Source organism: Molossus molossus, unplaced genomic scaffold, assembly GCF_014108415.1.
Source record: "Molossus molossus isolate mMolMol1 unplaced genomic scaffold, mMolMol1.p scaffold_m16_p_13, whole genome shotgun sequence".
Lineage (NCBI taxonomy): Eukaryota > Metazoa > Chordata > Mammalia > Chiroptera > Molossidae > Molossus > Molossus molossus.
In genome coordinates this window covers 82,153,751-82,180,797 of record NW_023425348.1, presented here as the reverse complement: position 1 = coordinate 82,180,797, position 27,047 = coordinate 82,153,751, and the positions used below count along the sequence as shown (strand labels likewise).

Below are 27,047 nucleotides of genomic sequence, written 5' to 3'. Positions count from 1 at the left end.
CAGATAGAATGGGAGGGAGAGAGGAAGAGAGAGAGAAACATTGATGTGAAAGGGACACATCGACTGGCTGCCACCCACACAACCCAACCAGGGCTGGGGACAAACTGCAACCAAGGTACGTGCCCTTAGCGGGAACCGAACCCAGTCCCACTGGACCGCAGGCCCACGCTCTAACCGCTGAGCCAAACTGGCCAGGGCTCCTGTTGTTTCTTGAAAGAGTCCGAGCCCTCGCCTGAAGGATTAGGCCCCACCCTCCCCCTGCCACTCCAAGTTCTCAACTTTGTGGTAGGAGTCACCCCATTCCCAGCCTAACCATCTCTCCTCCTTGTACTTAACTTGCTTTATGCCATAGAAGGGACTTTGTTTCCCTCTGGATTTTTTTATTCTTGATAATAAATTGTTTCTTCTCCCATTCTCTTTTCTTCCCTCTTTCTCCTCCACCCAGAGAGTTTTCAACGTCCTTTACCCCATGCCTGCTGACCAGCGGAGACATGTCAGCATCAACTCTGCCCGATGGCTGCCTGAGCCCGGCCTCGGCCTGGCCTATGGTACCAACAAAGGAGACTTGGTGATCTGCCGACCAGAGTGAGTGGCTCCAGGGGCCAGCGGGGCGGGAGTGGAGGGGTCATCTGGGCTGAGGGCTGATAATCAGCATTCACCTATGGATCTGGCCAGTGAGGGTGGGGTCTTTTAGACGGGAAGTTGAAATTCTTCTGGAGCCTGCGTCACTCTCACTGTTACTCCTTAAAGTATCTTTTCCACTCAGGAAATGATAGGGTTAGCTCTCCATTCCAGAAACCTTCAAAAGACTTGTTTAGTTATTTTGCCTCTTAATCTAAGGCAGTATTTCTTGTTTGTTTTCCCTTGTTCTCTGGTTCTCTAGTGATAATAAAAGTTTCCCTGCAGTTAAAAGCCTAGATACCAAAGATTCTTTTCTAAACCCTCTTTTTAAAAAATTCAACAGGTAGTCTTGGGTTGGCATAAATGCCTTGGACATGAACTTGATAAATAACATTGGAAATAAAGTGCTGAGCCTTAATTTGTCGAGCCACTGATCTCTAACCGCTCATCTGCGTCCTACCTGTTTTCCTTTCTGCTTGAGGTTCTGGCTCATAATAGAAAAGGCAGATTGAAAAGCTTAATTTAGCCCTGGCCGGTTTGGCTCAGCGGTTAGAGTGTTGGCCTGCGGTCCTGAGAGACCCGGGTTCGGTTCCCGCTAAGGGCGCGTACCTCGGTTGCAGTTTGTCCCCGGCCCTGGTTGGTTGTGCGGGTGGCAGCCACTCGATGTGTCCCTTTCACATCGATGTTTCTCTCTCTCTCTCTCTGTTCCTCTCTCTCCCTCCCACTCTACCTGAACAAAAAATGGAAAAATGTCCTCGGGTGAGGATAAAAAAACAAACAAACCAGTCCTGATGACCCCCCCTTCCTCCGGCTTTTTGGAGGGTAGAGTTCTATTTAGGCAGCACCCTGGGAGTCAGCCAGGTCTTTCATCGGTTGCCACCCCAGCCCAGTGGGGAGTGTGAGGCTGTGCTTCAGTGCAGATGAAACTGATTGCTGTGTGGGCCACTGCAGGGTTCTCACTGACTAAATGCCACTCTTGCTCTGGCCCATCCTGATGCTGTCCTTCACTGGGTGCAGAGTCTTCTCTGTGGGTGTTCATAGGTCACAGAGCACATGTGCCTGTCTGGTAGGGTCTCTGGCTATTGGGTATTTTTTGATAGGGACCTTGGTGATTTTTCTAGGGGTCTGTATTTTGGTCAGTTCTTGTGGCCTGGTAGATGACTGGTGATTGAGCCCTTAGTTGAGCTAGGTTGCTGGCCCAGGAGAAAAAAAAAGCTGGTTCCAAGGGCAGCTCATTCCATCTGGAATTTTCAGGGCCCCTTCCTAAGAGAGGCTGCTGTCTGAACCTGACCTTGTCAAGCTGCTCTTGGAGTTAGGAAACCTCTTGGTTCTGCCAGCCATGCTCTTTTTGGGCTGTGTCCAGAGAACCTATGTCACTAGCCCCTTGAGCCTTTCCAGAGCTCAGCCTCTCTCTCGCATGAATGTGGCACTGTCAGCCCGGGTGCTGGGTCTGTCCTTTTCTGCTCTCACCTTTGGCCTGTCTGTAGTCCTAGGATCAGTCTGTCCTGAAATATTTATTTTTCTCCAAAGTACATGAGACTGATTATCTTATATCTTCCTCTTTTCTTGGGAATTTGTAAGAGGAATCTAATAGGCATGTTTTCCAAAGCTGGCTCAGAATTCTGGACCTTAATTTAATTCTTACCAGCGTGGTAGTTACAGGCCTTTCTTTCCCTGTTTTTGCAAGACATCCTTCCTCTGCATTGTTGTCTTGTCTTAGATCCAGCCACTAACCTTTCTCTAAGCCGGACTCCCAGTCCCTCATACCCTTTTGCAAAAGTGATCTACTCTTACAGAGGCAGACTCTCTACCTCCAGTTCGTCGTGGCCCTACAAGGACTCTGATGTCTGAAACCCTAGCCCACGTACTAGTGTGAGTCATAGACATCTCAGGCAAACATGAAGCTGGCTTCGGCCCGTCTTTACTCGCCATATGTCGTCTTCATCATCTAGAGTCTCAGCAGACCAAAGCCATCTTGGACTACATGGGGAACCCTCTGACCCACCAGGAACTCAGCCTCTTTTATGAGCAAGGTAGTACTAGCAGTTGACACAGGAAACAGTATCCCATCACTGACCAAGTTGTATTGGACTCAGAGAGAGCAACCATAGCCAGCCTATTTCAATATTGCTGTTTCTCCTGATTTCTTGGGTCACATTGGCAGACGCCTCAAACCTTAAGGCCGGACATTTAAGAGTACAATATAAATTAAACAGAGCCCGGCCAGTGTGGCTCAGTGGTTGAGCATCGACCCATGCACCAAGAAGTCGTCGGTTCGATTCCCGGGGTCAGGGCACATGCCCAGGTTGTGGGCCTGATCCCCAGTGGGGGGCATGCAGGAGGCAGCCAGTCGATGTTCTCTCTCATCCATGTTTCTCTTTCTCTTCCCTTCCTCTGTCTCTAAAATTAATTAAAAATATTTTTTTTTAAATTAAAAAAATTAATTAACATAGACAGACTTTGTCCTAAGTTGTTCAACGCCTCTCCCATTTTTAGTCCCCTTCATATCTGTACATTTGTTTTGCTTTGGGCAGGAAGACTGAACAGTATTCAAGTAAGGTTAAGACTTACCCAAGGCCTCCCAGCAGGTGAATGAGGGAATTGGGCTTTCTAACTTTCTACTCCATGCTCTTTCCTATAGCTGGTTCTTAACTTTTTTTCAATCAGAAACTCCTTCAAAGTTCTGATAAAAGCAGTGCACTCTCCTCCACAGAAAAACGTACCAAAAGAACACTCATATAACGTTGTAACTCTCTTAAGACCTCAGGTAAAGAATTCATCTCTGGATGGTGTTGATAAGCATGTCAGGTGATTGATGTGGAGAGGTTGGTCTCTGTGTTGTCACTATGGCTGGTCTCTGGCCTAGAATGAGGAGAACAAATATAAATAGGAAAGTAGGAGGTCAGGGTTGTTGTGTCTTTGGTAGGCAGTTGCCTGAGGCTTGCTGCCTATCCCCAGTGTGGTGCAACTCTCTGGCACACCCCTTCCCAGGGCACAGGATCCAGCCAGCCAGCTGGGCCAGGATTACAGCCCTCCCTCCAAAGCAGGTGTTGTCTGCCTTTGTCCCAGGCACAAGCAGTTGCACCTCATTTTGTGCTTTCAAGTCTACTCTTGATTTCTCCTGCATTGTCTTAGGCCCAGTACTCTCTCCAAGCACACAGATGGAGGTAACAAGCTGCTCGGGCATCTCTTGGTGGTACTACAGCCCCACTGACAGTAGAAAAAGATCTAAGGAAATACTCCATCTATCCAGGGAAAGAAATTCTTAGGACAGGTGAGGAGATGAACCACTGGCCCTTCAACCCCTGTACAAACCATTATGGTGGCTGCTAGCCAAGTCACCCCACCATTCCCGTGTAGTGAGGTGCTCTTTTCACTTTTGCTCCCCCATCCGCCACTCCTCCCAAGCTGCTGCTGTGCATCTGGCTGACTGCCAGCCCAGCCAACACCCCCACCAGTAACCACAGTGGGTGTGAAGAACCAGATTGATGTGAGGGGGTGCTTGCTCACTTCCGGCTTCATAGATCAGCCCTACAAATGGGAGGGAGGTGTTGCTGGGAAGACCACTTCTCACAGTCAGCTTAGAAGACAGAATTTACAGAAAAAAGTAGCCTGGGACTGTGGGGCATCTGGCCCCTTGTCTGATTGTGGGACTCCTGACAAGGTCCCAGCTCTGTCCCCTGAAAGGGGGCTGCCACTGTGACCAGTGATTACAACCAAGCACCATGGACCAAGGAGGGGAAAGGCACACTCCAGACTCAAAAGGAAAGCCACAGAGACGGCATCTTTCAGGCTGTCCCCCGAGAGCCAGGTGCCAACTCTGCCACGTCACAGAGATAGGGATAAATGCCTGTCTCCTTAAAGCAGTCCTTTTTTCCCAAACTTACAGCCATGTCACAGAGAGATGAAAGAAGAATGTTCCCTAGAAGTGTGGAAGTTCAGAGCCAGAGTTCTTTGTGAGAGCATTGTCACCACTGAGGAGGCCGGGCTGGCTCTTGGCTGTGTTCAGGGAGTCATGAGGGAGTCATTGAGCCAAGCCCAGAAGCACAGCTTACAGATGCTGCCAAAATAAGTCAAGTGTTAAGTGAAGTCCCTCTGAAAAAACCAACCGTGATTGGCTTCCCATCCTACTTCATCGCTTTGTGTGTTTGCCTAGCTTCTAGGAAGAACCTGGAGTAAACAGTGACTTAATCCTCATTAAGACCCAAGGAGGAAGGGGAGATGGTTGGGACCATTGGTATTGAAGGCTAAGCGTTTTCTGTAGCCAGAGAAGTGTAACTGTGTTCCTTGGTACCCGGAATTTCAACTAAGTTTTCAAATCCATGAGCTTGTCGTAGTTGAGCTGCTCTGGCCACAGAAAGGAGCACATGTCAGGGTTAGAATTAAGCCTGTTGTTGGGGAACAGAAAGAATTGGTGGGGAAGCGTGGAGCAATACATCTGATACAGTCTCTATCACTCCTGTTCTGTTTCAACGGCCAAGTCCTCAGATCTGAGCTGGTGATGCTGCTGCCAGATGGAAAGTGTTTAAGGGGACCCTTTGACTGTCAGCACCCACTGACAGTCCCAACTCAGAGAGTGGGCCTTCACTGGCCACTTTCCCGAGAGAGGAAGGAAGGTTCCTGGTCACACAGTACATGGTTTGGTGTGAACAGTTTGTTGTCAATAACAAGCCCTGGCTAGCAAGTATTTCAGAGAAAGGATTTAGACCCATGTGGTATTATCACCTGTCAATAAATTTTGACAGATCTGTAAATCAGAGGCTCCCTGGCAGCTGGCAGTGATGGCTTTGTTTTTGGAGGCGTCTACTGTTGACTCTGGCCTTTTGCCTTTTCCCTGATGCAGGTCTGCTACTCTCATCTTCACTCCCCAGTGCTCAGACAACCCCACAAAACAGCTGAGTGTTTGGAAGAGGGAGGAGGTACTACTTTGTGAAGGGGGGGTTTGAAGATCACATTAAGTTCACAGCCCCGCAGACCCTTTGGGACTGGCAGGAAGGTTATACAGAGCGGGGAAAGGAAGAGAGAGCACTTGTGTCTAGCCATGGCCTTTTCCCTCTAGAAACACTAGTGTGCCCTCAGGTGAACCCTGCTCCCAGAATCTTAACAACCCTTTAAAGACAGGCTTGGTTTTGGCTGGTGTGTCTCAGACTGAGCATTGCCCCATGGACTGAGAGGTCCTGGTTTGATTCCTGGTCAGGGCACATGCCTGGGTTTCAGGCTTGATCCCCAGTAGGAGGCGTGCAGGAGGCAGCTGATAGATGTATCTCTCTCACATAGATGTGTGTCTCTCTCTCGCAAAAAAAAACCAATAAAAGCATATAAAAAAATAGACAGGCTTGGGGGCTGCACACCTAGGCCTGTGTCCTTGCACTGGGGTAGCACAGCCTGTGACCTAGTCCCATCATGAAGCCCTATCGGGTCCCACATCAGGGACCTGTCTAGTCTTCTTGTTTACATCACCCTTCACGTACTCACCTGCTCATTGAAGAAGTTCTGTCATTAGAGGAAGGTTACCTAGGCCCATGGGGTAAAGCTGGCTTTCTGTGGAGATTGTCGTAGTCTGATCAGGCTGCCAAACTGAGTACCGTGGACTGGGTGGCTTAATCAACGGAAGTTTTTTTTCCTCCCAGTCTGGAAGCTGAAGTCTGAGATTAGGGGCCAGTGTGAGCCGGTTCTGGGGAGGACTCTTTCTGACTTGAGCAGCCACCCATGTTCTCTCTGTGTCTTCACATGGTGGTAAGGGCACAGTCCTGTGGATTAGGGTCCCACTCTTAGGACCTCATTTAACCTTGATTACCTCCTGAACACCCTATCTCCAGACCGTGGCTTTGGGGGCTGGGCTTTGACGTGCATTTCAGTCCACAGCAGAGCCTTCGAGCACACATGCATGTCCTGTCCGTTAGGGCAGAGCTGGCAGTTTGAGCATCTTTTTTTTTTTTTTTTATCCTCACCCGAGGACATTTTTCCATTTTTTTGTACAGACAGAGTGGGAGGGAGAGAGAGGAAGAGATAGAGAGAGAGAAACATCGATGTGAAAGGGACACATCGAGTGGCTGCCACCGCACGACCAACCAGGGTCAGGGACAAACTGCAACCGAAGTCCGTGCCCTTAGCGGGAACCGAACCCGGGTCTCTCCGGACCGCAGGTCGACGCTCTAACCGCTGAGCCAAACCGGCCAGGGCAGTTTGAGCATCTTTTAGGCTCTCTGCACAGATGCCAGAGTTCTAATCAAAGGGCTCAAAGATACCTCTTCCCCAACTCCTGACCCCCTGCCTTCACTACCAGCACCAGCACCTCAGCCTTAGCCACAGTGACTGGTCTAGGTAACATCCTCCAGGGAGGGGTTGGAAAGCAAAGCAGTCTTGTGTTTGGATTGCTACCTGAGGTGGCAAATCAGTACAGAAGGATGAAAGGCCACTGCTTCCCTCTGGTGCCGAGTGAGATTGGAAGAAACTACCTGATAGCCCATTGCAGGGGAGAGAAGGAGCCAGGGGAAGGTTGTTAGCCTGGGCAACTCGACAGGCAGAGACCCTTGTGTGCCATCAGCAGTCCAACCCATCTCCACTCGAGGTTCTCTCCTTCCCCATGAGAGGTTTGTGAGCACACCTGGGGGCTCCTGCAGCCCTGGGGCACCTTCCCCAATTGCTAGTCCAGCCTACCCTGGCAGAGGAGGCTCTAGGTCCAGCATAGAAAGAGAAGGGGCCCTGGCAAGTTTTGCTCAGCAGTTAGAACATCGGCCTGCGGACCAGAGAGTCCCGGGTTGGTTCCTGCCGAGGGCGCGTACCTCCGGCCCAGGTTGGGGACATGTGGGTGGCAACCACTGGATGTGTCTCACCTCGATGTTTCTCTCTCTCTTCCCCCCCTCCCTCCCGCTCTATCTGAAGATAAATACAAGGGTGTCTTCGGCTGAGGATAAAAAAACGAGAGAAGGGGCTCACCCTGGCCAATTTGGCTCAGCAGTTAGAGCGTTGGCCCGTGGTCCGGAGAGACCCGGGTTCGGTTCTCGCTAAAGGCACATACCTGGGTTGCAGTTTGTCCCCAGCCTCGGTTGGGGTCCTGTGGGTGGCAGCCAGTTGATATGTCTCTCTCACATCGATGATGTTTCTCTCTCTCCCTCCCTCTCACTCTATCTGAATATAAATGCAAAAATGTCCTCGGGTGAGGATAAAAAAAGAGAGAAGGGGCTCTTACAGCTCAGTGGGGGCTTTTGTCTGCTTAGCGGCTGAGCTCCCGGCAAGTGGAGACTGTTAAGGCGTTCTTCTGTTCCTTGCTCCCCGCCTCCTGGCAGTAGGGAGCCTGCACTCTGTGGAGCCTGTTTCTGAGTGCTACGTATGCCCTTTAGGCAGGGCATTCCGTGGCTCCCTGTCTCTCCAGGGCCTCTCCAGCCTCATTTCCCATCTTAGCTCCTTTTTCTGTATCTGAAGAACACTCAGAACCCAGTGCCTGTGTCTGCCGTGGCTGTTTTAGCTATCTCTTAGCCCCAAGGCGGAGCCAGTTAGGCTTTGTCTGGAGAAAGGAAGAGGCCGAAAACACTTCTGTCTGCATTTGTCCGATGTGCTCTAGTGCTGAGCATCCCAATGGAGTGTCTCTCAGCCCAGCCTCAGGCGTGAGGAAGGAGGCTACCAGGCCACAGTCTACAAAGCCTTGGAATTCTAAAGACTTCTGGCTGTTCCCTCTCTAACACCTTCCACCTTTTCTCTTCCATCCTTCCCACCTGATTTTCAGGGCCTCAAACTCTGGTATTGAGTACTACTGGGACCAGCTGAACGAGACTGTCTTCACTGTCCACTCCAGCAGCAGGAGCAGTGAAAGGCCTGGGTGAGTTTTGAAGGAGGAGAACGAAGCTGGCTGGAGGCCTGTCCCTTCCTCCTGCTTCTGATGGGCTCTTGAGTGGCGCCCTCAGACTGTATCCAGGGCTCTCTGGGTGCCCCTCCTCAACCAGAGTGGCTTTGCTTTGATCTGCTTCATGCATTGCACATGATTTCATTCAAGAAAATTGTGTCCATGGCTAAGAAAGAACAAAACCTCTGTTCTCAGAGTCTTGATGTAGAACAAACTAGGACACCCTCTGGTCCTCTCCCATCCTGGCCATGGTGTCTGGGAACAATGGGGTGAAGGGAGAAGCCAGGGCCCTGGAGAGGGATCCTGTCCCTAGGGAGTTTGTTCATGTCTCAGGGAGAAAGTATTGATGATCTCCCAGGTGACTAAAGCCTCTGGGACCAAGTTGCCCAGAGCTGCAGGTCAGGGGCCATTTAGAAAATCGGAATCTGGTACTGATCTTATCAACGTAATTAATTAATGAAGTCTGGGACATTTTCAGAAAACAAAGGTAATCACTGCTTTCTATGGGGCCCGGCTGGAGGAATAGTCCCTAGAAATATGAGTGACCCTCTCAGAAAGTCCTGGGCTCCCTCTGCTGCCAGCTCTAGCTATCCCAAGGGCCAGTGCCTGGGAAATGTCCAAGAAAAGAGGGGAGCTAGCCTTGGGCCTGGGCCTTCCTCATAAGGCAGCGTTTCAGGAGGCCCTGAAGGATCCCAGAACAGTTTCATAAGAATCCTGGTATTTTCCCTCCAGAATAGAAATGCCAGAATGTAAACTATTTGCATCCCTCTACTGCTTTGTGTGTCCCATGAATCTGTTAGTGGCTTCCTGTATCTAAATAAGAGTCTCTTAAGTTAGCCATCTCTACCTCACCAGAAAGTCCCCCTTTGTTTAAGGGAGTGACTGAACCAGCTGAGTTTGCAAAATTGGATGGTTCTGCAGCATCCTTTCATTGTCCTGCGGCTTGGACTGATCTGAAGGGGAGGGAACACAGTTTAACTGCTGTTGGGTGGTAGCTATGGGCATGCTGGGCTACTTAGCCTGCAGGGCCCTGGTTGAGGCTGGGCCCTGGCGCTTGGCACACAGCCGGCAGAGCTCTGTGAGGGGCGCAGTCCAAGCCCTTCCTGACTTCAGTGTGCCTTTCTCTTCCTAGAACCAGCAGAGCCACATGGAGGACAGACAGAGACATGGGTCTGATGAATGCAATTGGGCTGCAGCCCCGGAACCCCACCACCTCAGTGACATCTCAGGGGACCCAGACTCTGGCCCTTCAGCTGCAGAATGCTGAAACACAGACGGAGAGGGAGATACAGGAGCCAGGGACAGCAACTTCAGGTCCTGGGGAAGGTAAGAGCCATGTGATGCTAGAAGGGGAATGTGATGGGAGGTGGGGGTGGTTGGGACCATCATCCCCTCTCCTGAGGGTTCCTGGCCCCTGTGCATGGACAGTGGGTGCTGAGAGGACGCACTGCCCAGTCAGGATGAGTTCCTGCACCTGTTTGGGTAGTGCTCCCTCCTGGCGGCACTCACAGCCTCCTCAGGTAGGAATCCCACTTCCCTGATCTGCCACTGATCCAGCAAGCTGACCTCATCTCACAGCTTTCCGCCAAATGCCCTCTTCTCCAAAACTCGGAGGACGGAGGCTGCCCTTTGGAGAGAGGGACGGAAAGGAGCTAGATGGACCAGGCCACGAGGGGTCCTGCTGCCAGCTTTCAGGGCTGCCCCACAGGGGAGCTTATCTTCCCCCGTAGATGTGGCCGATTTGGGGCTGCCACAGGTGAGCCCTGCCGTGCTCCTATTGTACCCTTGCTTCATTGTGATTTTGGCTGCAGCCTGGCACACCGTCAGCCCCTTCCTGTCACCTGTTTCAGGTGTGGCTCAGCCAGCCTGGCCCTGCTCTCTGTGCTGGCCTCACACTTCTAAGAACCAATTAGCACTTCCCAGCCGCAGAGCCCAAGCCACGCTGGAGTCTGTTAGCAGCCTGTTCTCACTCTGTCCTTCTCCTTACCCCCTGCCCCAGCCCAGCCCCCTTACTGCTGCCAGCAAGCTGGCCTCCAAACGACGTGCACTTTGTAGGTCTGTGTCAGGCCATTAGCGGGGGCCGTGGGAGGAGAGGACGTGGTGTGTGAGAGGCAAAGAGCAACAGATCTGCCTGTGCCACCCCAGGGAACCACTTCCTGTGCACGGTCCCCCATGGGGCACTGCCCCTGTCATCACCATGAACTAAGAGTTTTAAAGTTAAGTCCCCTTTTGGTCTGTGGCCCAGGCCACCTCCTCTGTCTGAGACCCATGACTCTTTGTTGGGTGGAAATCCCAAGGGTGTGGGTGCAGGCAGCTGGTAGTGCTGGCTGGAGCCTCATGCCTCAGTGAGGAAGGGGTTGAAGGCTCCTCCAGCCACCCCCAGGCTGAAGACAGTCTTAGGCAGCCCCCTTGGATTTGATATTAGGCCGTTTACAGATTGTCCGCCATGTATTGGCCACTTGAGCTATAAAGACAAATAGGTCTTGGTCCTTCCCTAATGAACTTGAAGTCTAGAGAGGGAGGCAGATAATTACTTCTTGATCAGGACCTCAGAAACTCACAGGAGAGGCCATGCCCACCCAGCCTGTGGGGCTTGGGGAAGACTGCTGGAGGTGACTGAGCTGGGCCTTCTAGGATGAGGAGGAGTTAGTCAAGCAGAGTAGACGGGGTGTGTGTGTGTGTGTGTGTGTGTGTGTGTGTGTGTGTGTGTGCATTCCTGACAGAGAGGACAACACCTGCAAGGACACCAAGTTCAAAAACATCACACTACACAGAGGACCGCTAGCAGGTTCATGTTCGTGGCCTGTCCAGCGCTTGTGGAGAACTGAGGCTGGATGAGTGGGGAGGCAGATTACAGGGACCTGGTTGGGGGTGAGGCCTTCATCCTCGAGGTCAAGTGCAGCAGGGGCTCTGGGGCCAGGAGCTGCCAGCTTGAGGAAAAGGGCATCCTCCCATCTTTCACCTCCCAGAGAATCCCCTGCTTTTTTCTTAAATTTAATTTTTCAGTTACAGTTGACATTCAGTATTAGTTTAGGTGTATAGTGTAATGTCAGACATTATACACCTTACAAAGTGATTCCTCTGCTTTTTTCTTGATTAGCATCATTCCTTTTCTAACCTCCTCCAGTCAGTGATAGGCTCCTTTCTTCCTGTGTTGGGGGGGGCAGGAGGGCTGGCGAGGGGAAGGAGGCTCTTATCTCAGTTTCAAGAGACCAGAACCTCATTTCCTCCCCATCTTGTCCCCACAAAGGGGAGCAGGTGGTGGAGGGTGAACCCTTCCGAGGCCGGAGGTGCTCTTCAGCAGGAGCAGCCATTGGGAGCTGGCACCTGGGCATAGCAGGCTTTCAGCTCTGTGTCTGTCTGTGGCCCTGTGACCTTGGCCTAGAGCTCTGGGCCTTCAGCTCTTCTCAGTCCCTTTCAGAAAGACACGCCTAGAAAGAAGTAAGGGGAGGAGAGGAGGTGTGGGGGAGGGGAGGGGTGGGGGGGTTGACAGGTGCTGTCACCGGCCAGCTGGAGCCAGGAGCCTTGTTCTGAGGTGCTGGCCTCATTGACCATCAAGCACTGCTGCCACTCTGCGAGGCAGAGGGCCAGAAACCAGATTCTGCTTGGGCATAGACTCCTTTCTGGCCCACCTGCCCTGTCCAGCAGGCAGGCACAGCTGCTCTGCACACACCCCCCACTCCCAGCTCTTCTCTCTGTGTAGGCAAATTGGCGGCCACAGTTGCAGGAACATGTAAAGGAAGCCCCTGGTTAAGCTGGTTAACCCTCTTCTGGGCTTAACTAGAAGACAGGGCCAGGGCATGGGGGGAGGGGTGTGGCCGGCACACCAGGGACCCAGGTTCACCCGTGTGGGGCGCCAGCTCTGCTTGCAGTTACTGCTCCTTGGCCTGCCCCTCTCTCAGCCCGTTCCCGGCAGCCAGCCGGCTCCCAGGCCACTGCTCATGTTCTTGTTCTGTAAGAACTTGACTGAAGTCCATTCAGCTCTTTCTAGGACTTCCAGGAAGAGCCCGCCACAGGGGGCATTTGCAGGTGTCGGCCTATTTTTTTTTTAATATATCCTCACCGGAGGACATTTTTGAATTTATCTTTATTTTTTTATTTATTTATTTTTTATCCTCACCTGAGGACATTTTTCCATTTTTTTATTCAAATAGAGCAGGAAGGAGAGAGAGGAAGAGAGAGAAACGTCAATGTGAAAGGGACACATCGAGTGGCCGCCACCCACACAACTCAACCAGGGCCGGGGACAAACTGCAGCCAAGGTACATGCCCTTAGCGGAAACCGAACCCAGGTCTCTGTGGACCGTAGACTGATGCTCTAACCGCTGAGCCAAACTGGCCAGGGCTGCATTTATCTTTAGATAGAGCAGGAGGGAGAGAGGGAGGAAGAGAGAGCGAGAGACACATCTACTGGTTGCCACCCACACAACCCCAACTGGGGCCGGGGACAAGCTGCAACCAAGGTACGTTCCCTTAGCGGGAACTGAACCCAGGTCTCTGGTCCATGGGCCGATGCTCTAACCACTGAACAAACCAGCCAGGGCAGGTGTCAGCTTTTTTATTTGTCCAACTTCAAAGCTTCCCTACCCTGTCATTCAGAAAGGGCGGGAGCATTCTTGGTGTCTCTGTCTGCTCCCAGCCCAGTGTACAGCAAGCGCTCAGGAAGCATGTGGAAGGAACAGACTATGTGCAGGCACGGCCTGCCCCTGGGCTTGGCTGTGCCACACGGTCTGGGGAGCCCATGGCTCTGCCTCTGACCACTGGGAAAGGTGGTCTGGGCTTCCCTCCTTTCTGGTGAAGATGGTGGTTAGGCCAGCTGCAGTAGCCTGGGCCCTGGGCCAGGAGTGGCTAGAAGACCAGCATGCCCACTGAGGGCAGGAAGGGCAGCTTCTCCTTAGACTCAGCTTCGCTTCCCTCTTGTGAGCAGTGAAACCCCCAGAATGAAATGAGGTCTCAGGGCATTTGGGGAAGTTGCTGGTCCACCCTGCCCTCTGCATTCAGAAGGGACCTTAGAACTTGCGAAGGAAAAGCTCTCATATCAGCATGAAATCAATTTCCCATTTTTCAGAGACAGAAATAAATGCTTCACTGCAGGGAAGGAGACGGCAGAATTGACCCGGGGGCCACCACTGCCCCTGCAGCTAATAGCTTGGATCCTTGGCCATGGCTGCCCTCAGTGGGCCTGGCCTTGGCTTGGAGTTCCCCAGAGAGAAGCACAGCTCATAGCTCTCCAGGCCAAAGCTGTCTGTACCCAGCCCTGAGGAAACTGTTAGTGTGTATGCTTTTAATGCTTCCTTCAGTCTTTCTTGAGCACTTACTTATGTCTGGTATTGTATTAGGGACCATGAATCCAGAGGTATTGCTAAGGGAATCACATTCTGAGATGAAGCCGTGTATCTTCCCTCAAAAAGGAAGTCCAGAGAGGAAAAAGACACACAGGTGTTTCTCCCATAGCAGAGGGGAACATGTGATTAGTGTTCAGAAGCCACTTGCGTCTGGAGCATCTGTAAGCAGCCTGGGAGCCCTTTTAATTCACCTACACACTCATCTGATAAATACACACCAAGTTCAAGACCACACATCAGACACCAGACCAAAAGATGAATAACACTTAGTCTGAGGCCTTCAGGAACCTATAGAAGGTTGATGCCACTGCCACAGATAACTTCCCAGAGAGGTGTGGGCATTCAGGGAAGAGAGCAGGGTCTCGGGGGAGGAGCAACCACTTCCAAATGGCAGGCCACGGAAGTCTCGGTGAGAGGTACTTGCTTTGGCCCTTAGACAGGAGGCAATGGGCAAGCACAAAGCAGGCAGAGCGTCCACAGTGTGTCCCTGTGTGGCAGGCAGGCATACAGCAGGGCTCTAGTAAGGTCATTGGGTGCAGGAAGAGGTCCTGGTCAGGAAATGGCTGGGAACTGACCAGCGGGCCATTAAATCTCAAGCTAAGGAGTCTCGACTCTTGGATCTTCTTGGAGCTGCTTGGTTTTGACGACTATGGATTTAACCAGAACTCAGTGAATCAGAGTTTAGTTGGAATGGTAATAACAGCAACGTGGAAGCTGGGTACAACATAAAAGGAACAACATAAAAAGCAAGACGATAAGGCAGGAAATATGGCTATGATGAGAGGTGGCCAGGACCGGAGCCACAGGCACATGGGAGAGGACAGGAGGGCCCAGATCTGAGTGCCAGCAGCAGGGCCTCCTGGAGGGCCTGGCTGCGGCACCTCCCATCAGGCCCTGGTGCAGCCTGTCCTGCTCCTGGAAGTGAGCTGCATGGAAAGAGCTAATGGTCCCCACGGCACAGAGCCCAGCACAGTGAGCTCCAATACCAGCAGGCCTCGGGCCAGCCCACTGTACACCCCAGACTGGGCTGGGGAGGCCCTCGGTGCAGAGTTCTTGGAAAGCAGTGGGGGTGGCGGGTGGCAGTGAGCACAGAGAGGTCCCCCAGGTGGCCCTTTTGGCTCACAGGGTAGAAACTGTACTGGTCCAAGGCTGTAACTTGACCCTTCCTCTGCCCCTGCTGCCCCGCTGTTGGATGGCTTGTCCCCTGAGAGAAGTACTCTGAGCCCTGTAGGCTCTCCTTCCTTCTGCCCTGGGAGTTGGTGCTGAGCTGTCTGAGGGGGGAGTGTGGACGGGCAGCTGCCTTGAGAGGTAGTGGGTAGATGGGCAGAGTTTACCAGATCTGGAGCAAAGCAAGCTGGACATAAGCAAAAGCCCAGGTGGAGTCCTCACCTCCCACTGCCTCCATACGTCCCAAGGAAGAACTACATGAGGCACCAAGCACCGACTGGGAGGAGAGGTCGAGTGGGACCCACACTGCAAAGCTGTGAAGCAGGCTGCCTGGGAATCCAGCTCTGACGACAAGCAGACAAAAGGGACTGGGCAGGGAAGAAGCAAGGAAAGTTTTGGAAAATAGCTGTTGAGCCAGCTGGTGTGGCTCAATGGTTGAGCATTGACGCATGCACCAAGAGGTTGACAGTTCGATGCCAGGGCACGTGCCCAGGTTGTGGCCTGATCCTGATCCCCAGTGGAAGGCATGCAGGAGGCGGCCATTTGATGTTCTCCCTTGTCGATGTTTCTCCCTTCCTCTCTCTCTCAAATCAGTAAAGAAAAAAATTTTTTTTAAAGCTGATGACAGCAAGTACCCCACAAAGAGGAAACTCATTATGAAAGCCCCCAAATCTGAAAAGTCCCAAACTGCCAGCCAGCAGCCAGAGGAAATAAAGCAACAGTTCCATCGGCTAGCCCACCGGTCTGTGGTCTTGCTCAGAGTTGCCTCCAGGCTTGGACTACTTTTCTGCCCAGTGAGGGCTGAGCACAGGCTGGAGGGAAGATCCCTCAGGACAGAGCCCCACTCCAGACACCAGGTTCATCAGCACCGCCACCACGGGGTGTCCACCGTGTGCAGGCACTTGACAAGCGTTCTCATCCCTCTGCCCAGCACTGCAGGCTGATGTTCGCATCCTGCTGTGCAAGTCAGATGTGGATGTTCGGGGAGTTGTCCAAGGTCACACACAACTGAGACTTGAGCCAGAGCCTTGTCCGCTCCCACAAGAAATGCTCAGGCCTCGGCAGGTGCCTTCTGTAGGGAGCGGTGAGAGGATTGAGCATCTAGCCCCAGAGACTAGTGTGTGGTAAATAACTTGGGGAAATGTGGGTAAAGGGGGACAGGTAAACACCCAGTCTTGTTCATGGACTTCTAAGAAGTAACACAAACAGAACAACACAGGAAAGACAGCACAGCTTTGGAATGAAGCAGAGTGGACTGTTTGCCTTTGGGCCACACAACATGGGGTGCCCTCCCTTTTTTTTTTTTTAGGGACTAGGACCGGGGCTAGGGGCTGGGGCTGGGGCTAGAGACTGGGGCTGAAACGGGCTGGGGTTAGGGACTGGAGCTACGGACTGGGGCTGAGGCTAGGGGCTAGGGACTGGGGCTGAAGCTGGGGCTGGGGCTGGGGCTGGGGCTAGGGGCTAGGGACGGGCTGGGGCTAGGGGCTAGGAGCTGGGGCTGAGGCTAGGGGCTAGGGATGGGGCTGAGGCTAGGGGCTGGAGCTATGGATTGGGGCTGAGGCTAGGGGCTAGGGACGGGCTGAGGCTTGGGGCTAGGGATGGGGCTGAGGCTAGGGACTGGGTCTGAGGCTAGGGGCTGAGGCTTGGGGCTAGGGCTAGGGGCTGAGGCTAGGGGCTAGGGATGGGGCTGAGGCTAGGGACTGGGGCTGAGGCTAGGGGCTGGGGCTGAAGCTGGGGCTGGGGCTAGGGGCTAGGGACTGGGGCGGAGGCTGGGGTTAGGGACTGGTGCTGAGGGCTGGGGCTAGGGATGGAGTGGGTGCCCTCTCTTTCCAAAGACCAGGCAGCATACCCTCTCCCTGGGCTGCCAGGTCACCAGGTTAAGTCAGGGAGCAGGCAGGCAAAGCAAGCTGGCTGGGCCCTTCTCAGCTGCCTTCACCATTAATGACTAGCCTGCCACTGGTTCTGAAAGGGGTAAAGCCACACCTGCCTTCTAGTCGAGCTCTGCCTCTTAAATGACTGAGTACCCTTGGCCACTTCGTGCCATGCTATGCCTCAGTTTCCCCACCAGTAAAACAGTATGAATTAGGATCATTCCAGGAGTCTCATCACTCTTGTCTCGGAGTGATCCTCAGAATGAGGGAGTGGGCCTCTTGCTGCTTTTAGCTTAGGCTCCCCCAGCTCCTATAGCAGTTGCCTGCCTGGCTCAGAGGACCAGGCCAGCAACTAATTCCCTCCATCTCCTGCTTTGTACCTTCTAGGTGAGGGCTCAGAGTATGGTGCAAGTGGGGAAGACGCCCTCAGCAGGATCCAGCGGCTGATGGCCGAAGGGGGCATGACAGCCGTGGTGCAGCGGGAGCAGAGCACCACCATGGCCTCCATGGGCGGCTTTGGCAACAACATCATCGTCAGCCACCGCATTCACCGCAGCTCCCAGACTGGCACTGAGCCCGGGGCCGCCCGCACCTCTTCGCCCCAGCCCTCCACCTCTCGGGGACTGCTCCTGGAACCTGGGCAGCTGGCAGAGCAAAGCCTAAGCCCCCGGACAGCCTCCTGGGACCAGCCCAGTCCCCCTGGGCGGGAGCCCCCACAGCCATCCCTGCCCTCCTCCCCTGCCCCTACTCCTGTCCCCCTTCCCAGCACTGAGGGACCAACCCTGCACTGCAACCTGACCGGTAACAACCACCTTCCAGACAGTGGTGGCAGCAGCAGGGGGGAAGCCGCAGGCCCCAGTGGGGAGCCACGGAACAGGTAGAGACAAACGTGTGCACTGGTGCCTCCCCTCAAACCGCTGAGCAGAAATCGGACCTCACAGCTGACTGGAAACTGTACGTGCGGAAGAGCTGCGGGCTGCGTCAGGGAACAGGAGCAAGCGGGTGGGGAGTCGAGGAGTCGGAGTCGGTGGGCTTGAGGCAGTCGAATGGGCAAAGCTTGCCTTGGGACTAGACCCTTCCGGGTCTGGAGCCCAGGGGAGCCACACTGCTGTGTTGAGTGTGAATGGAGGAGGAAATGAGTGTTCCTGTCATAAACCCCCTTTCTCCTGGAAACAGGGCTCAGGGGACTCAGCCCTGGGTAGAGAGCCCCAGAAGGGTGAACAGTCTTCCAGATCTGGGCCAAATGATCCTGGTCAGTGGCCAGTGGGGTAGCTTTGCCCTGTCCACCTGTTGTACGGGCTGAGCCACTAGGACCCGAAGAGCAAGAGGAACAGCCTGGCCCCCAGAAACCATCTCTCTCTCTGAGCCTTCCAGAGCTTCAGACTCTCTTAAATCTTGCCCCACAGAGGCCACTGTCAGGGGTCAGGCTGGGTGCCCAGATTCCTGAGGACAGGGACTTCTGCACTTGCTAATGGGGACAACCATGGAGTGAAGGGGGGAACCTGCTTGCCTGGTACAGGATGGGGGCAAGAGATGGTGGGCAGGTCCTCACTCAGGAGTGGGGGGTGTAGGCTGGCCAGCCCCCAGGGCTTGTCCACCAAGCTCCTCCCTCCCCACCCCCCAAGGCCCTCAGAGCAGCGCCTGTGGGTGTCAGTATTGCCTGAGCCTAGGCCGAAGCCAGCCCAAGGCTGGGGGAGGGGATGAGACTCCAGGTCAGAATGTGAGGTCTTGGTCTGTGATTTAAGGTGTTGCATGTGGAATCTTGAACTGTACGTGTAGTTTCTAGTGGAAAAATCAAGGCTCTGATTATTTTGTTTTTAGTATGAAAATGTGATTTCTGTTTGTAACTCATAGAAACATTGTGGTGGGAGGAGAGGGGATAGTCTGACTGCTAATGAGGGAAACACCAAAGATCTACATCATTAAAATGATGACATGCCCCTCACCAGGCTCCTCTCTGTTTGTTTTTATGGAGGATGGAGGAGGGGGTGATGGATTGGGGGCAAAGGGGGAGGGGTCTTTGAACTGAGCTCACCCAGGTTCTCTCGGGCACTGTTTTTGGTGCTGCTGTCCTAAGTGGGGAGTCCTGTCTGATGCCTCAGCAGAAGCCCCTCAGGTAGGGCTGCCACCTCTGCTTTATACCCCACTTCCATGTACCACCACCTCCTGCTTCCTGTGAGCACACTAGGGACTGGAGGAGCTTGAACAGTGACAGGTGGGTAAGTAGGAATGACAGGCCACTCATCTTGATTGCTTCCTACCTGGGACTATGGGCCTGGCATAAAGATGTAACTGGCACCCTGGCTGGTTTGGCTCAGTGATTAGAGCGTTGGCCTGTGGACCAGAGAGTCCCAGTTTTGGTTCCCACTAAGGGCACATACCTAGGTTGCAGTTTGTCCCTATCCAGGTTGGGGTCATGTGGGTGGCAACCATTAAATGTGTCTCTCTCACTTGATGTTTCTCTTCCATCATGTGGGTGGCAACCAGTCGATGTGTCTCTCCTCACTTCGATGTTTCTCTTTCTTCCCCCCATCTCTCCCTCCCACTCAATCTGAAGATAAGTGGGGGGGGGGGAGTGTCCTTGAGTGAGGATTAAAAAAAAGATGTAACTGGCAAAAAGCTAGACCCCACCCCAGTCTAGGAAACCACCCATAATGCCATAATGGATGTAGGAGTTTGGTCTTGTCCACAGGCATCCCACAAAGATGCAGTTTGCTGCCCCCTCAGGTCTCCCTTTACTTTGTGTTCTCAGTCTGGTGACTGAAGGGCCTGCTCTATTCATGGACCTTGGCCACTTTTAAGTTTCAAGCGAGCCCTGGCCGATGTGGCTCAGTTGGTTGAATGTCATACTGTGAACCCAAAGGTTGCTGGTTCGATTCCCAGTCAGGGCACATGCCCAGGTTGCGCGCTTAATCCCCAGTAGGGGGCGTGTAGGTGGCAGCCGATTGAAGTTTCTCACATCAATGTTTCTCTCCCTCTCCCTTTCTCACTGAAATAAATAAAAACATTTTTAAAAGAAGTTTCAAGCTAGTTAGAAAGTGGCAGAAGGATATTTGCCCCAAATCTTACAGAGGTATACAGGAAAATCATAGCCACCCCAGGGCTTTTGCCAGCAACAAGTATGTCTTGAGTATCTTGTGTGCCCAACTGTGTCCCAGACACTATGGACCATACATAATTATAGAAGCTACCCCAACAGAGACAAAACCAAAAGGGTTAAGTGGGCAAGCAAGTCATACAAAACAGTGAAAAGTTAATATAGTTAGGAACACTAGAATTTTCAACAGTGGACTCTGGACTAAAAGACATCAGCTAGCCATGTGACCTGGAGCAAGCCATTTGCCTTTTCTCTGCTTCACTTCTCTCCCTTGCAGTGGAATGCAGAGCTTGCACTATGCAACCTCTCAGTTACTTCTAGCTCTGTGATCTCCAGTCATTGGACCTCAACGAGCACTGGGTAGCGCAGGCTTCCACAAAGAGTGGGACTTGATCTGTGCACTGTCAGATGGGAAGGGAAGGGGCCCCACTGCAATCGAGGAAGAATTTCTTGGTCTGAGTGGGGACTATGAATTTGTTGAGTGTAAACCATGTGCCAAGGACTCGGTAATCTCTCAATCCTCATCTAGGTGGGCACTGGTATTGCACCCAGATCACACAACTAGTGGAGCCATGGTTTGAATCCATGGTAAGACCCCGACTTACTCTGTTTATTACTTTGGAAAAAGGGGTATTCAGCCTTGTGGTTGAGGTAATCCAAATCTGGCTCTTCCTAGCCTCACCTCTGCCCTTCCCCGCCAAAGATGAGCCCAGCCCTACCTGTTGGAGACCCCTGTCAACACTTTCCTGTCACGACCCCTTCATTTAGAAAATCTTTGCCTGGTGGATAGAGCCTCCCTAGGGGTAAAGCCTTTTGGGGGCCCCTTGCACATCATAACAAGGTTGTGGGGGTCAACAGAACAGAGTTTGCTTGACAAGACCATTTGGAGATGAGGAAATAAGTCCACAGAAGGCCTATGGGCCCAAGCTATGGACCGTTAGATCAAAGGCAGAGAGCAAAGGACTAAACCAAGTCTCTGGTTTCCAACTCAGCCGGACAGTTCTGCTGTGGGTTCTGGGATTGGGGGACGCCAACAGCCTCACCCAGTAATGCACTTCAGAGGAACTGGAGCAGCTTTGCCTGACAGCTTCTGGAAGAACTCAAGGCAGCGGTTGGAAACATTTCTGGTTTCTGGGCCTCCAGTCCTTGGCCTTGGTTGTCTCCCCATTTGATTGTTGTATCTGGCCTCCCCCATTATGTTCGTCCACACACCAATCCTGCAAGACTGTCATCTACCTGTTATGTGAACTAATTTAGCCTGTGCATTTGTGAAGTGGGGGCAAGAACAATAGCACTTCTTTCATCCTTGGTGATGAGGATCATGGGAGACCAAATCATTCAGGTGAAGAACAATGGCTTCTCACTCTAGCCCAGCCAGCCAACTCCAGGCTTCTCCCTCCGGGGCACTGGGGACCAACCTCCACCTCCGCTTTCAGCAGGAGAACACACCTAGAGCCCGGCAGCGCGGGCTCGTGCCGGCGTTCCCGCCCCTCCTCTAGCAGCTCTTGCTGCTGCTCCCCCACTGCCTACCGGCCTCCACCCCCCGCCCCAGCCCTACACCCAGCCCTCCGCCCATCTCTTAAGTGAGGGTGAAGGAGGGGCGGGTATTCGGCTCAGAGAGTTTGGTGTGACAGGCCTCAGGGCCCGGGCGTGGGGGGCGAATCCGACCCTGGTGGGCGCCAGGAGCCGCGGTCTCAGAGAAGCGCTGGTGCCTGGTCGCGCGGAGCTGAGCCCGCAAGGTCAGGGCCGAGGTGGAGCTCTCCGAGGTGCTGAAGTCTCCCGGCGCTCGGTCCGGCAGCCGTCCCAGCAGCGGACCTCCCCAGGCCCTCCAGCTCCGCTCAGGCAAGGCCAGGGGCTCCGGCCAGCGCGGTTCCCGGAGACCTCAAGACATCGGTGGCTCCCCCTCTGGGGTCTCGTTCCGGGCTCCGCCCAGGTGACCTTGGGCTTTCCCTCAGGAACTGGTGAACTCGACCTTCAGGCCTCGGCTGGATGGGCTGAGTATCCCATCCCGGGACTAGAGAGAGGGTGCTCACCCCTTCCCCCCAGCCTGGAGTACGGGAGCCGGGCGGTGGGGGTGTCGGGTGGGCTGGGGTTGTGTGCGCAGGGCGGGCTCCTCTCTCCCTGGCGGACCGTCGCCGCTCTTCTCTCCCCAGCTCCTTCCCAAGCCCCGACGGCGCCCCTCTTCCCTGGCGGCCTACACGCAACCCCGGGGTTGGAAACTGCCGGCTCTTGGCCCTCTGCCCCGACGGAACCAGGGCGGCAGAGCCGACCCTACCCACTCATAACCTCCTGTTGGGGTCAAACTGCGCTCGGGGCCACCCACGTAGCGAGTGAGGTCCGGGCTGGGTGAGAGGCAATCTCCTCGTCCCGGTGCCTGGTCGGAGCGGAGGTGGGGAGCGCAGCCAGACGGGGTTGTCAGCTCTCTCCCCCAGCCCGCGAGGGGGCGCCGCGTCCCCATGACAACGCGGACACCCCACCCCACCCCCAGCCTCTCGGAGGGCCAAGCCCCGAGATAAGCAGTACTTTTGATCGTGGGTGGTGCCCCCCACAGTGCCGGAGCGGAGAGCTGCTGGCCGGCTCCAGGTGAGGGGCACGCGTAACTGGGGTCCCCGACGCCCCGGTGGTGCCCCCGCGCGTCCTCGTTGGGTGGCCGGCCCCGGGCGGGCGGCGCGGCCCCACCAGGATTGGCTGCTTCCCCGTGACATCACCCGGCTCGGGTAAAGTGCGAGCGTGAGCGCGAGTCGGAGCCACAGCGCCCGGAGCTGCGGGCGGAGCAGGGGCCGCCCCTCGGCACCCCGTCCCCGCCCCCGGCCCTCAGCCCGACCGCCCGCCCCGCCCGCTGGCCCGCGGGGCCGCCCTCCTATCCCGCCGTCTGTCAGGTGCGAGGGGAGTGGGGCGGAGGTGTCTGGTAAGTGACTTCCGCGGCAGCACGGGGGCGGGGGAGACTCGCTTGGTGGAGAAGGACGCGGGGTTCCCAGACCCTCGGGGGCTCCTCAGAGGCGGGTCCGACTGGGATGAGGCCCCAGGTTTCCTCGAGGCGAGCGCGGTGCTGGGAGCTGCAGAGGGCACCGCTGGAAGGAAGGCCGGGTGTCTCCCTGAGGTTCCTGCAGGTGCGCCTCTGGGAAAGAATGGACATTCAGGATGTCGGTAGGGTGTGCCCGCTCACCTCCTCCAAGGAGGCAGGGGCAGTCGTCGGGGGCGGGACCCGCTCTCCAGCCCTCCCACTGGTAGCTCTGCAGGGCGCCGGACTTTGGAGCCCCAAACAGCCTTTTTCCCGCCCGTCTCCCCGCCCCCCTCCCCGGCGCTGCCAGCCCACTCTTGGCCGTGGAGTCCTCCATCAGCGACCTTGAACCCCGACGGAAAGCACCCATGCCCTCTTCTGGAGCCCCTCCTCCACTCCAGGACTCCCCCTCGCTTTTGCCCAGGCCCAGAGCCGAGGAGATCCAGCGTTAAACCCCGAGCCCCTTGGTTAAGTGTCGGTGCCAAGTCCCCTGCGCCCCTCTCTCTTCCCTGAATTCCTGAGCCTCCTCTCCCGCTCCAGGGACAGATCCAAGGGCCACAGCCTTCCCGGATCCCTAGAGTGAAAGTCTCACAACCCACCCCTACCCACACGGTGTCCAGCACGCGCTCTCGTTTGGCCCGGGAAAGGGGGATGGGGGAGCTCGAGGACCCGGCAAAGCACTGTGCCCACGCCCAGAGGCTGCAGGAACTGCGTGCTAAGGGGTTGGGGGAAGGCGGGGCACTGAGAGACTGGGCCCCATAGACCACCGGGGAGACGTGGAAGAGCCTCCAGATGGGCCCAGTAATAAGTCCCAACTGGGTCCTAGAGGCCCGCCCAATGCCTGGGCTTGAGAAACCGGGTGTCCACTCTAGACGCTAGGGACAGACGGTGTTTTTTTCCAGCGGGGCTCAGGGTTAGGGGTGTGGGAAACGAATCTTACACTTTCCTAACCCAAGCCCCATCTGGGCCTCCCGGTGCTACCTGCACCCTCTCGCCGGCGCCCTTTGGCGATAACACGCAGCGGGCACGCTGAGTGGAGCCTGGTGTCCCGCAAGGCCCAGTCGGGGACTCTAGCAGCGGCCCCTCGACAGAAGTCAGCCCAAGACTGGGACTCCGCACCGAAGCGTTCGGGGCACGGCACTACTGAGCACTCAGCTAACACAATGCCCCCAGGTCAGGGGGGCATGGAAACCCAGAATGTCGTCTGGCCTTGTCCTGTCCTGACCCTTTCCCACCCACAGGCAGGACTCTCGGCCCGACTTTATGCGAGCTCAGACAGCCAACGTCTTGGTTGAATCTCCCAGCAGAGGGGTTTGGAATGTGGCGGGTCACTTACTGTCGGCCCTGCATTTGTCTGCGTACATAAGCTCACAGGCACACCCGAACCGTGTGCAACCCCCAGACCACCGCACTCCAGGCACGCACACGCATGCACATGCACGTGTCCACATGGCACGGGTATGCTCACGCGCACTCGGGGCGCACTGGTATCCAGGCGTGGCTGAGCGCGCGCGCACACACACGCACATGCAGACAGCTAGTAGCTTCTACTCGCGCTCCCCAGTAATCATACACAAACAGAACTCACACTCGCCTTCCCGCCCACACGTTCCTCTCCGGGTGCCAGGTAGAATCCGGGCGCCCTTATCTTCCCCACCACTGAACCCCGCGCGGAACCGAGGGCAGCTCCCGGGCGAGGGCTGGCGAGGGGGGATCCCTGCCTGGGGCCTCCTCGGTGTTCGCGGTCTTGTTGAAGTTGGGGGCGGTGGCCCAGAGCGACTGCCCGCTCTAGGTCCGGAGCCGGCACCAGGGGCCGACAATGCCATCTAGCGGTGCGTACCACCCTGGGCGGGGCTGCTCGCCTTGCCGGATCCCAGCCCGACCTGGATCCCCGAGAAAAGCGCCCTGGAGAGTTTCCGTCAGGATGTCTGCCGAAGACTCCGAGGGGTTCAGAAAGACAATTGGTAGGGTGCGGGGAGACACTGCGTTTCGCCCTGTGTGCAGCTGGCAGCTTCCCAAAGCGGGCCCAGAGCGGGACTAAACCATCCGCCACCTCGCTGGAGACAAGAGGTCCCCAATAGAGACAAGAGATCTCTTCTGGGAAAGCTAAGTGGGGGAGCCAGCAGGCAATGGTTGGGGACCATACCCAAGCTTCCCCCGAACCACCCCTAGTCGTGGGTAGGAAGTGGAGAAAGCAGACGCAGGAAATCAACCCTGAGGCAGAATTTGGGGTTGAGAAGGTGACTCCTGGGTTCTAATCTTGCCCCTGTCCCTATTTACACACTTGCTGACTTCGGGCAAGTTAATTAACATAATCATCATCTGTAAGAAGATACATCTATAAGATGAGGATACTAATACTACCTGCCTTTTCAGGCTGCTGTAAGGATTAAACCAGATAATCCATATAAAAACTCAGAGGGATTCCTGACTCATTGTTAACACTCAATAAACAAGAGCGATTATGTTTTTCCTGTTTGACACCTCCAGCCCCATTCTAGTCTGGCTGGCCTGTATCCTGGTCCTGAGAGAACACCACGATTTCCTTGGGGCTGGCTGGCAGCGCTCCTGCCCACCTTGCCTGCGTGTGTCCGTGTGTCCTGGGAGGGCAGCCTCTCCCAGCTGGTGCTTCAGCCCTCCCAGCTCTGAGGGTGATGCCTGAGGTATTATTTCAGTGGTTTTCCGAGCTGAAAGGGGCTATCAGACACCCAGGGAAGGGGTATTATCTGGTCTTTGCCCTTGACTCATTTGTGACCTTGGGGGAGGAGAGGTTGATACCACCCATCTCTGAGCCTCTCCCTCCAATGAACCAAAGATTTGGACAGATGAATTCAAACTACCAGGCCAGGAGGCTGTGTCTGTGTCTGTGATGGTGGATTAGGGGGACTGAGGCCAGGCTTGGGGGATCACCAGGGACTTGGCTCCAGCCTCCAGTGCATTTTCATGCTGATCCTCATAGCTGCTCAGGTGGTAGGTTGTCCTGAGACAAGTCCTCTCTATTTTGCAAATGAGAGAGGTGCTGGAAGGTGAGGTTCTTGTCTAAGTCCACACAGCTAGATCCTCGCTGGCCTTGAAGCCCAGGCTGCAGCGAGAGTGCTCAGCCCTTCTTCCCTACCTCCCCCCACACCCGCTGCCTCTCCCTCTTGGCTTCTCTCTCACACAGGCGCGCAGCACTTGCGTATATGACAGTGTCTGGTGGGGCTGTGATGGGGACCATGCGTGTGTAATGGTGTGCGTGTTGGCGGGTGTGAAGGAGCTGGGCAGAGCGGCTGCCCTGGCACAGTGCACTGGGTGTGGGCCTCCCTCGCACGTTTGGGAGAGGAAGAGGGAGAAGGGAGATCAAGAGGAGCCTAGGGGGGAGGGAGCACAGGCTCAGGGCACGGGCCTTATGCTGGGGGACCCCAGTTGGTGTACTGGTGGCCAAGTACACCAGTACCCTCAGGGGCAGGCCACAGCAGCCCTTCTCTTCCCTCTGGGACACTGTCACCCTTTGGGTTCTCCTAGAGGCCTTGGGGCTGGCCCTGACCCCTTGGAAGCCAGGTGTGTCTTTCCTCAGTTGATGGGCCCTTTTTTGTTTGTTTGCTTGTTTGTTTGTTTATTTTAATCCTCACCCGAGGACATTTTTCCATTTTTTGTTCAGATAGAGCGGGAGGGAGAGAGAGGAAGAGAGAGAGAGAGAAACATCGATGTGAAGGGTCACATCGAGTGGCTGCCACCCGCAGGACCAACCAGGGCCAGGGACAAACTGCAACGTGCCCTTAGCGGGAACTGAACCCGGGTCTCTCTGTACCTTAGGCCGACGCTCTAACCGCTGAGCCAAACCGGCCAGGGCTGATGGGCCCTTTGGGCTTCTGATGGCTAAAGGGTCTCAGCCCTGCTGTCAGACCCCAGCTACCCTGGGGCAGGGCAAGGGCTCTTGGAGAGAGTGTCTTCCGTAAGCCTCTGCACGGCCCTCTTCCCCTCATCCTAAGGCTCCAGCTCCATGCCACCTCCTCTGTCCTCTGCGGGGACTTCCCCCAGCCTGATCCCTGGCTCCTGGGACTCTTTGGGCTGCCCTCTGCCAGAACTCTTAGCTCTGGGACAGCAACGTGACATCAAGAAG

General features: G+C 55.0%; 1 protein-coding gene across 20 annotated transcripts in view; it reads left to right on the top strand.

The window, feature by feature from the left end:
* Window positions 1-18,740, top strand: part of AMBRA1 (autophagy and beclin 1 regulator 1) — a 197,095-nt gene extending 178,355 nt beyond the window's left edge. For 14 of the 20 annotated variants that reach the window (XM_036259703.1, XM_036259699.1, XM_036259706.1 and 11 more), the window contains 4 exons: window positions 446-585; window positions 8,348-8,440; window positions 9,597-9,790; window positions 17,235-18,737. In XM_036259703.1, coding sequence (XP_036115596.1) covers window positions 446-585; window positions 8,348-8,440; window positions 9,597-9,790; window positions 17,235-17,728 — 921 coding nt within the window. In that variant the 3' untranslated portion in view covers window positions 17,729-18,737. Of the gene's footprint in view, window positions 1-445; window positions 586-2,417; window positions 2,811-8,347; window positions 8,441-9,596; window positions 9,791-17,234 lie in introns of those variants that run through there. The other 6 variants (XM_036259711.1, XM_036259710.1, XM_036259709.1 and 3 more) reach the window with 3 other exon arrangements.
* Window positions 18,741-27,047: the final 8,307 nt, after the last annotated feature.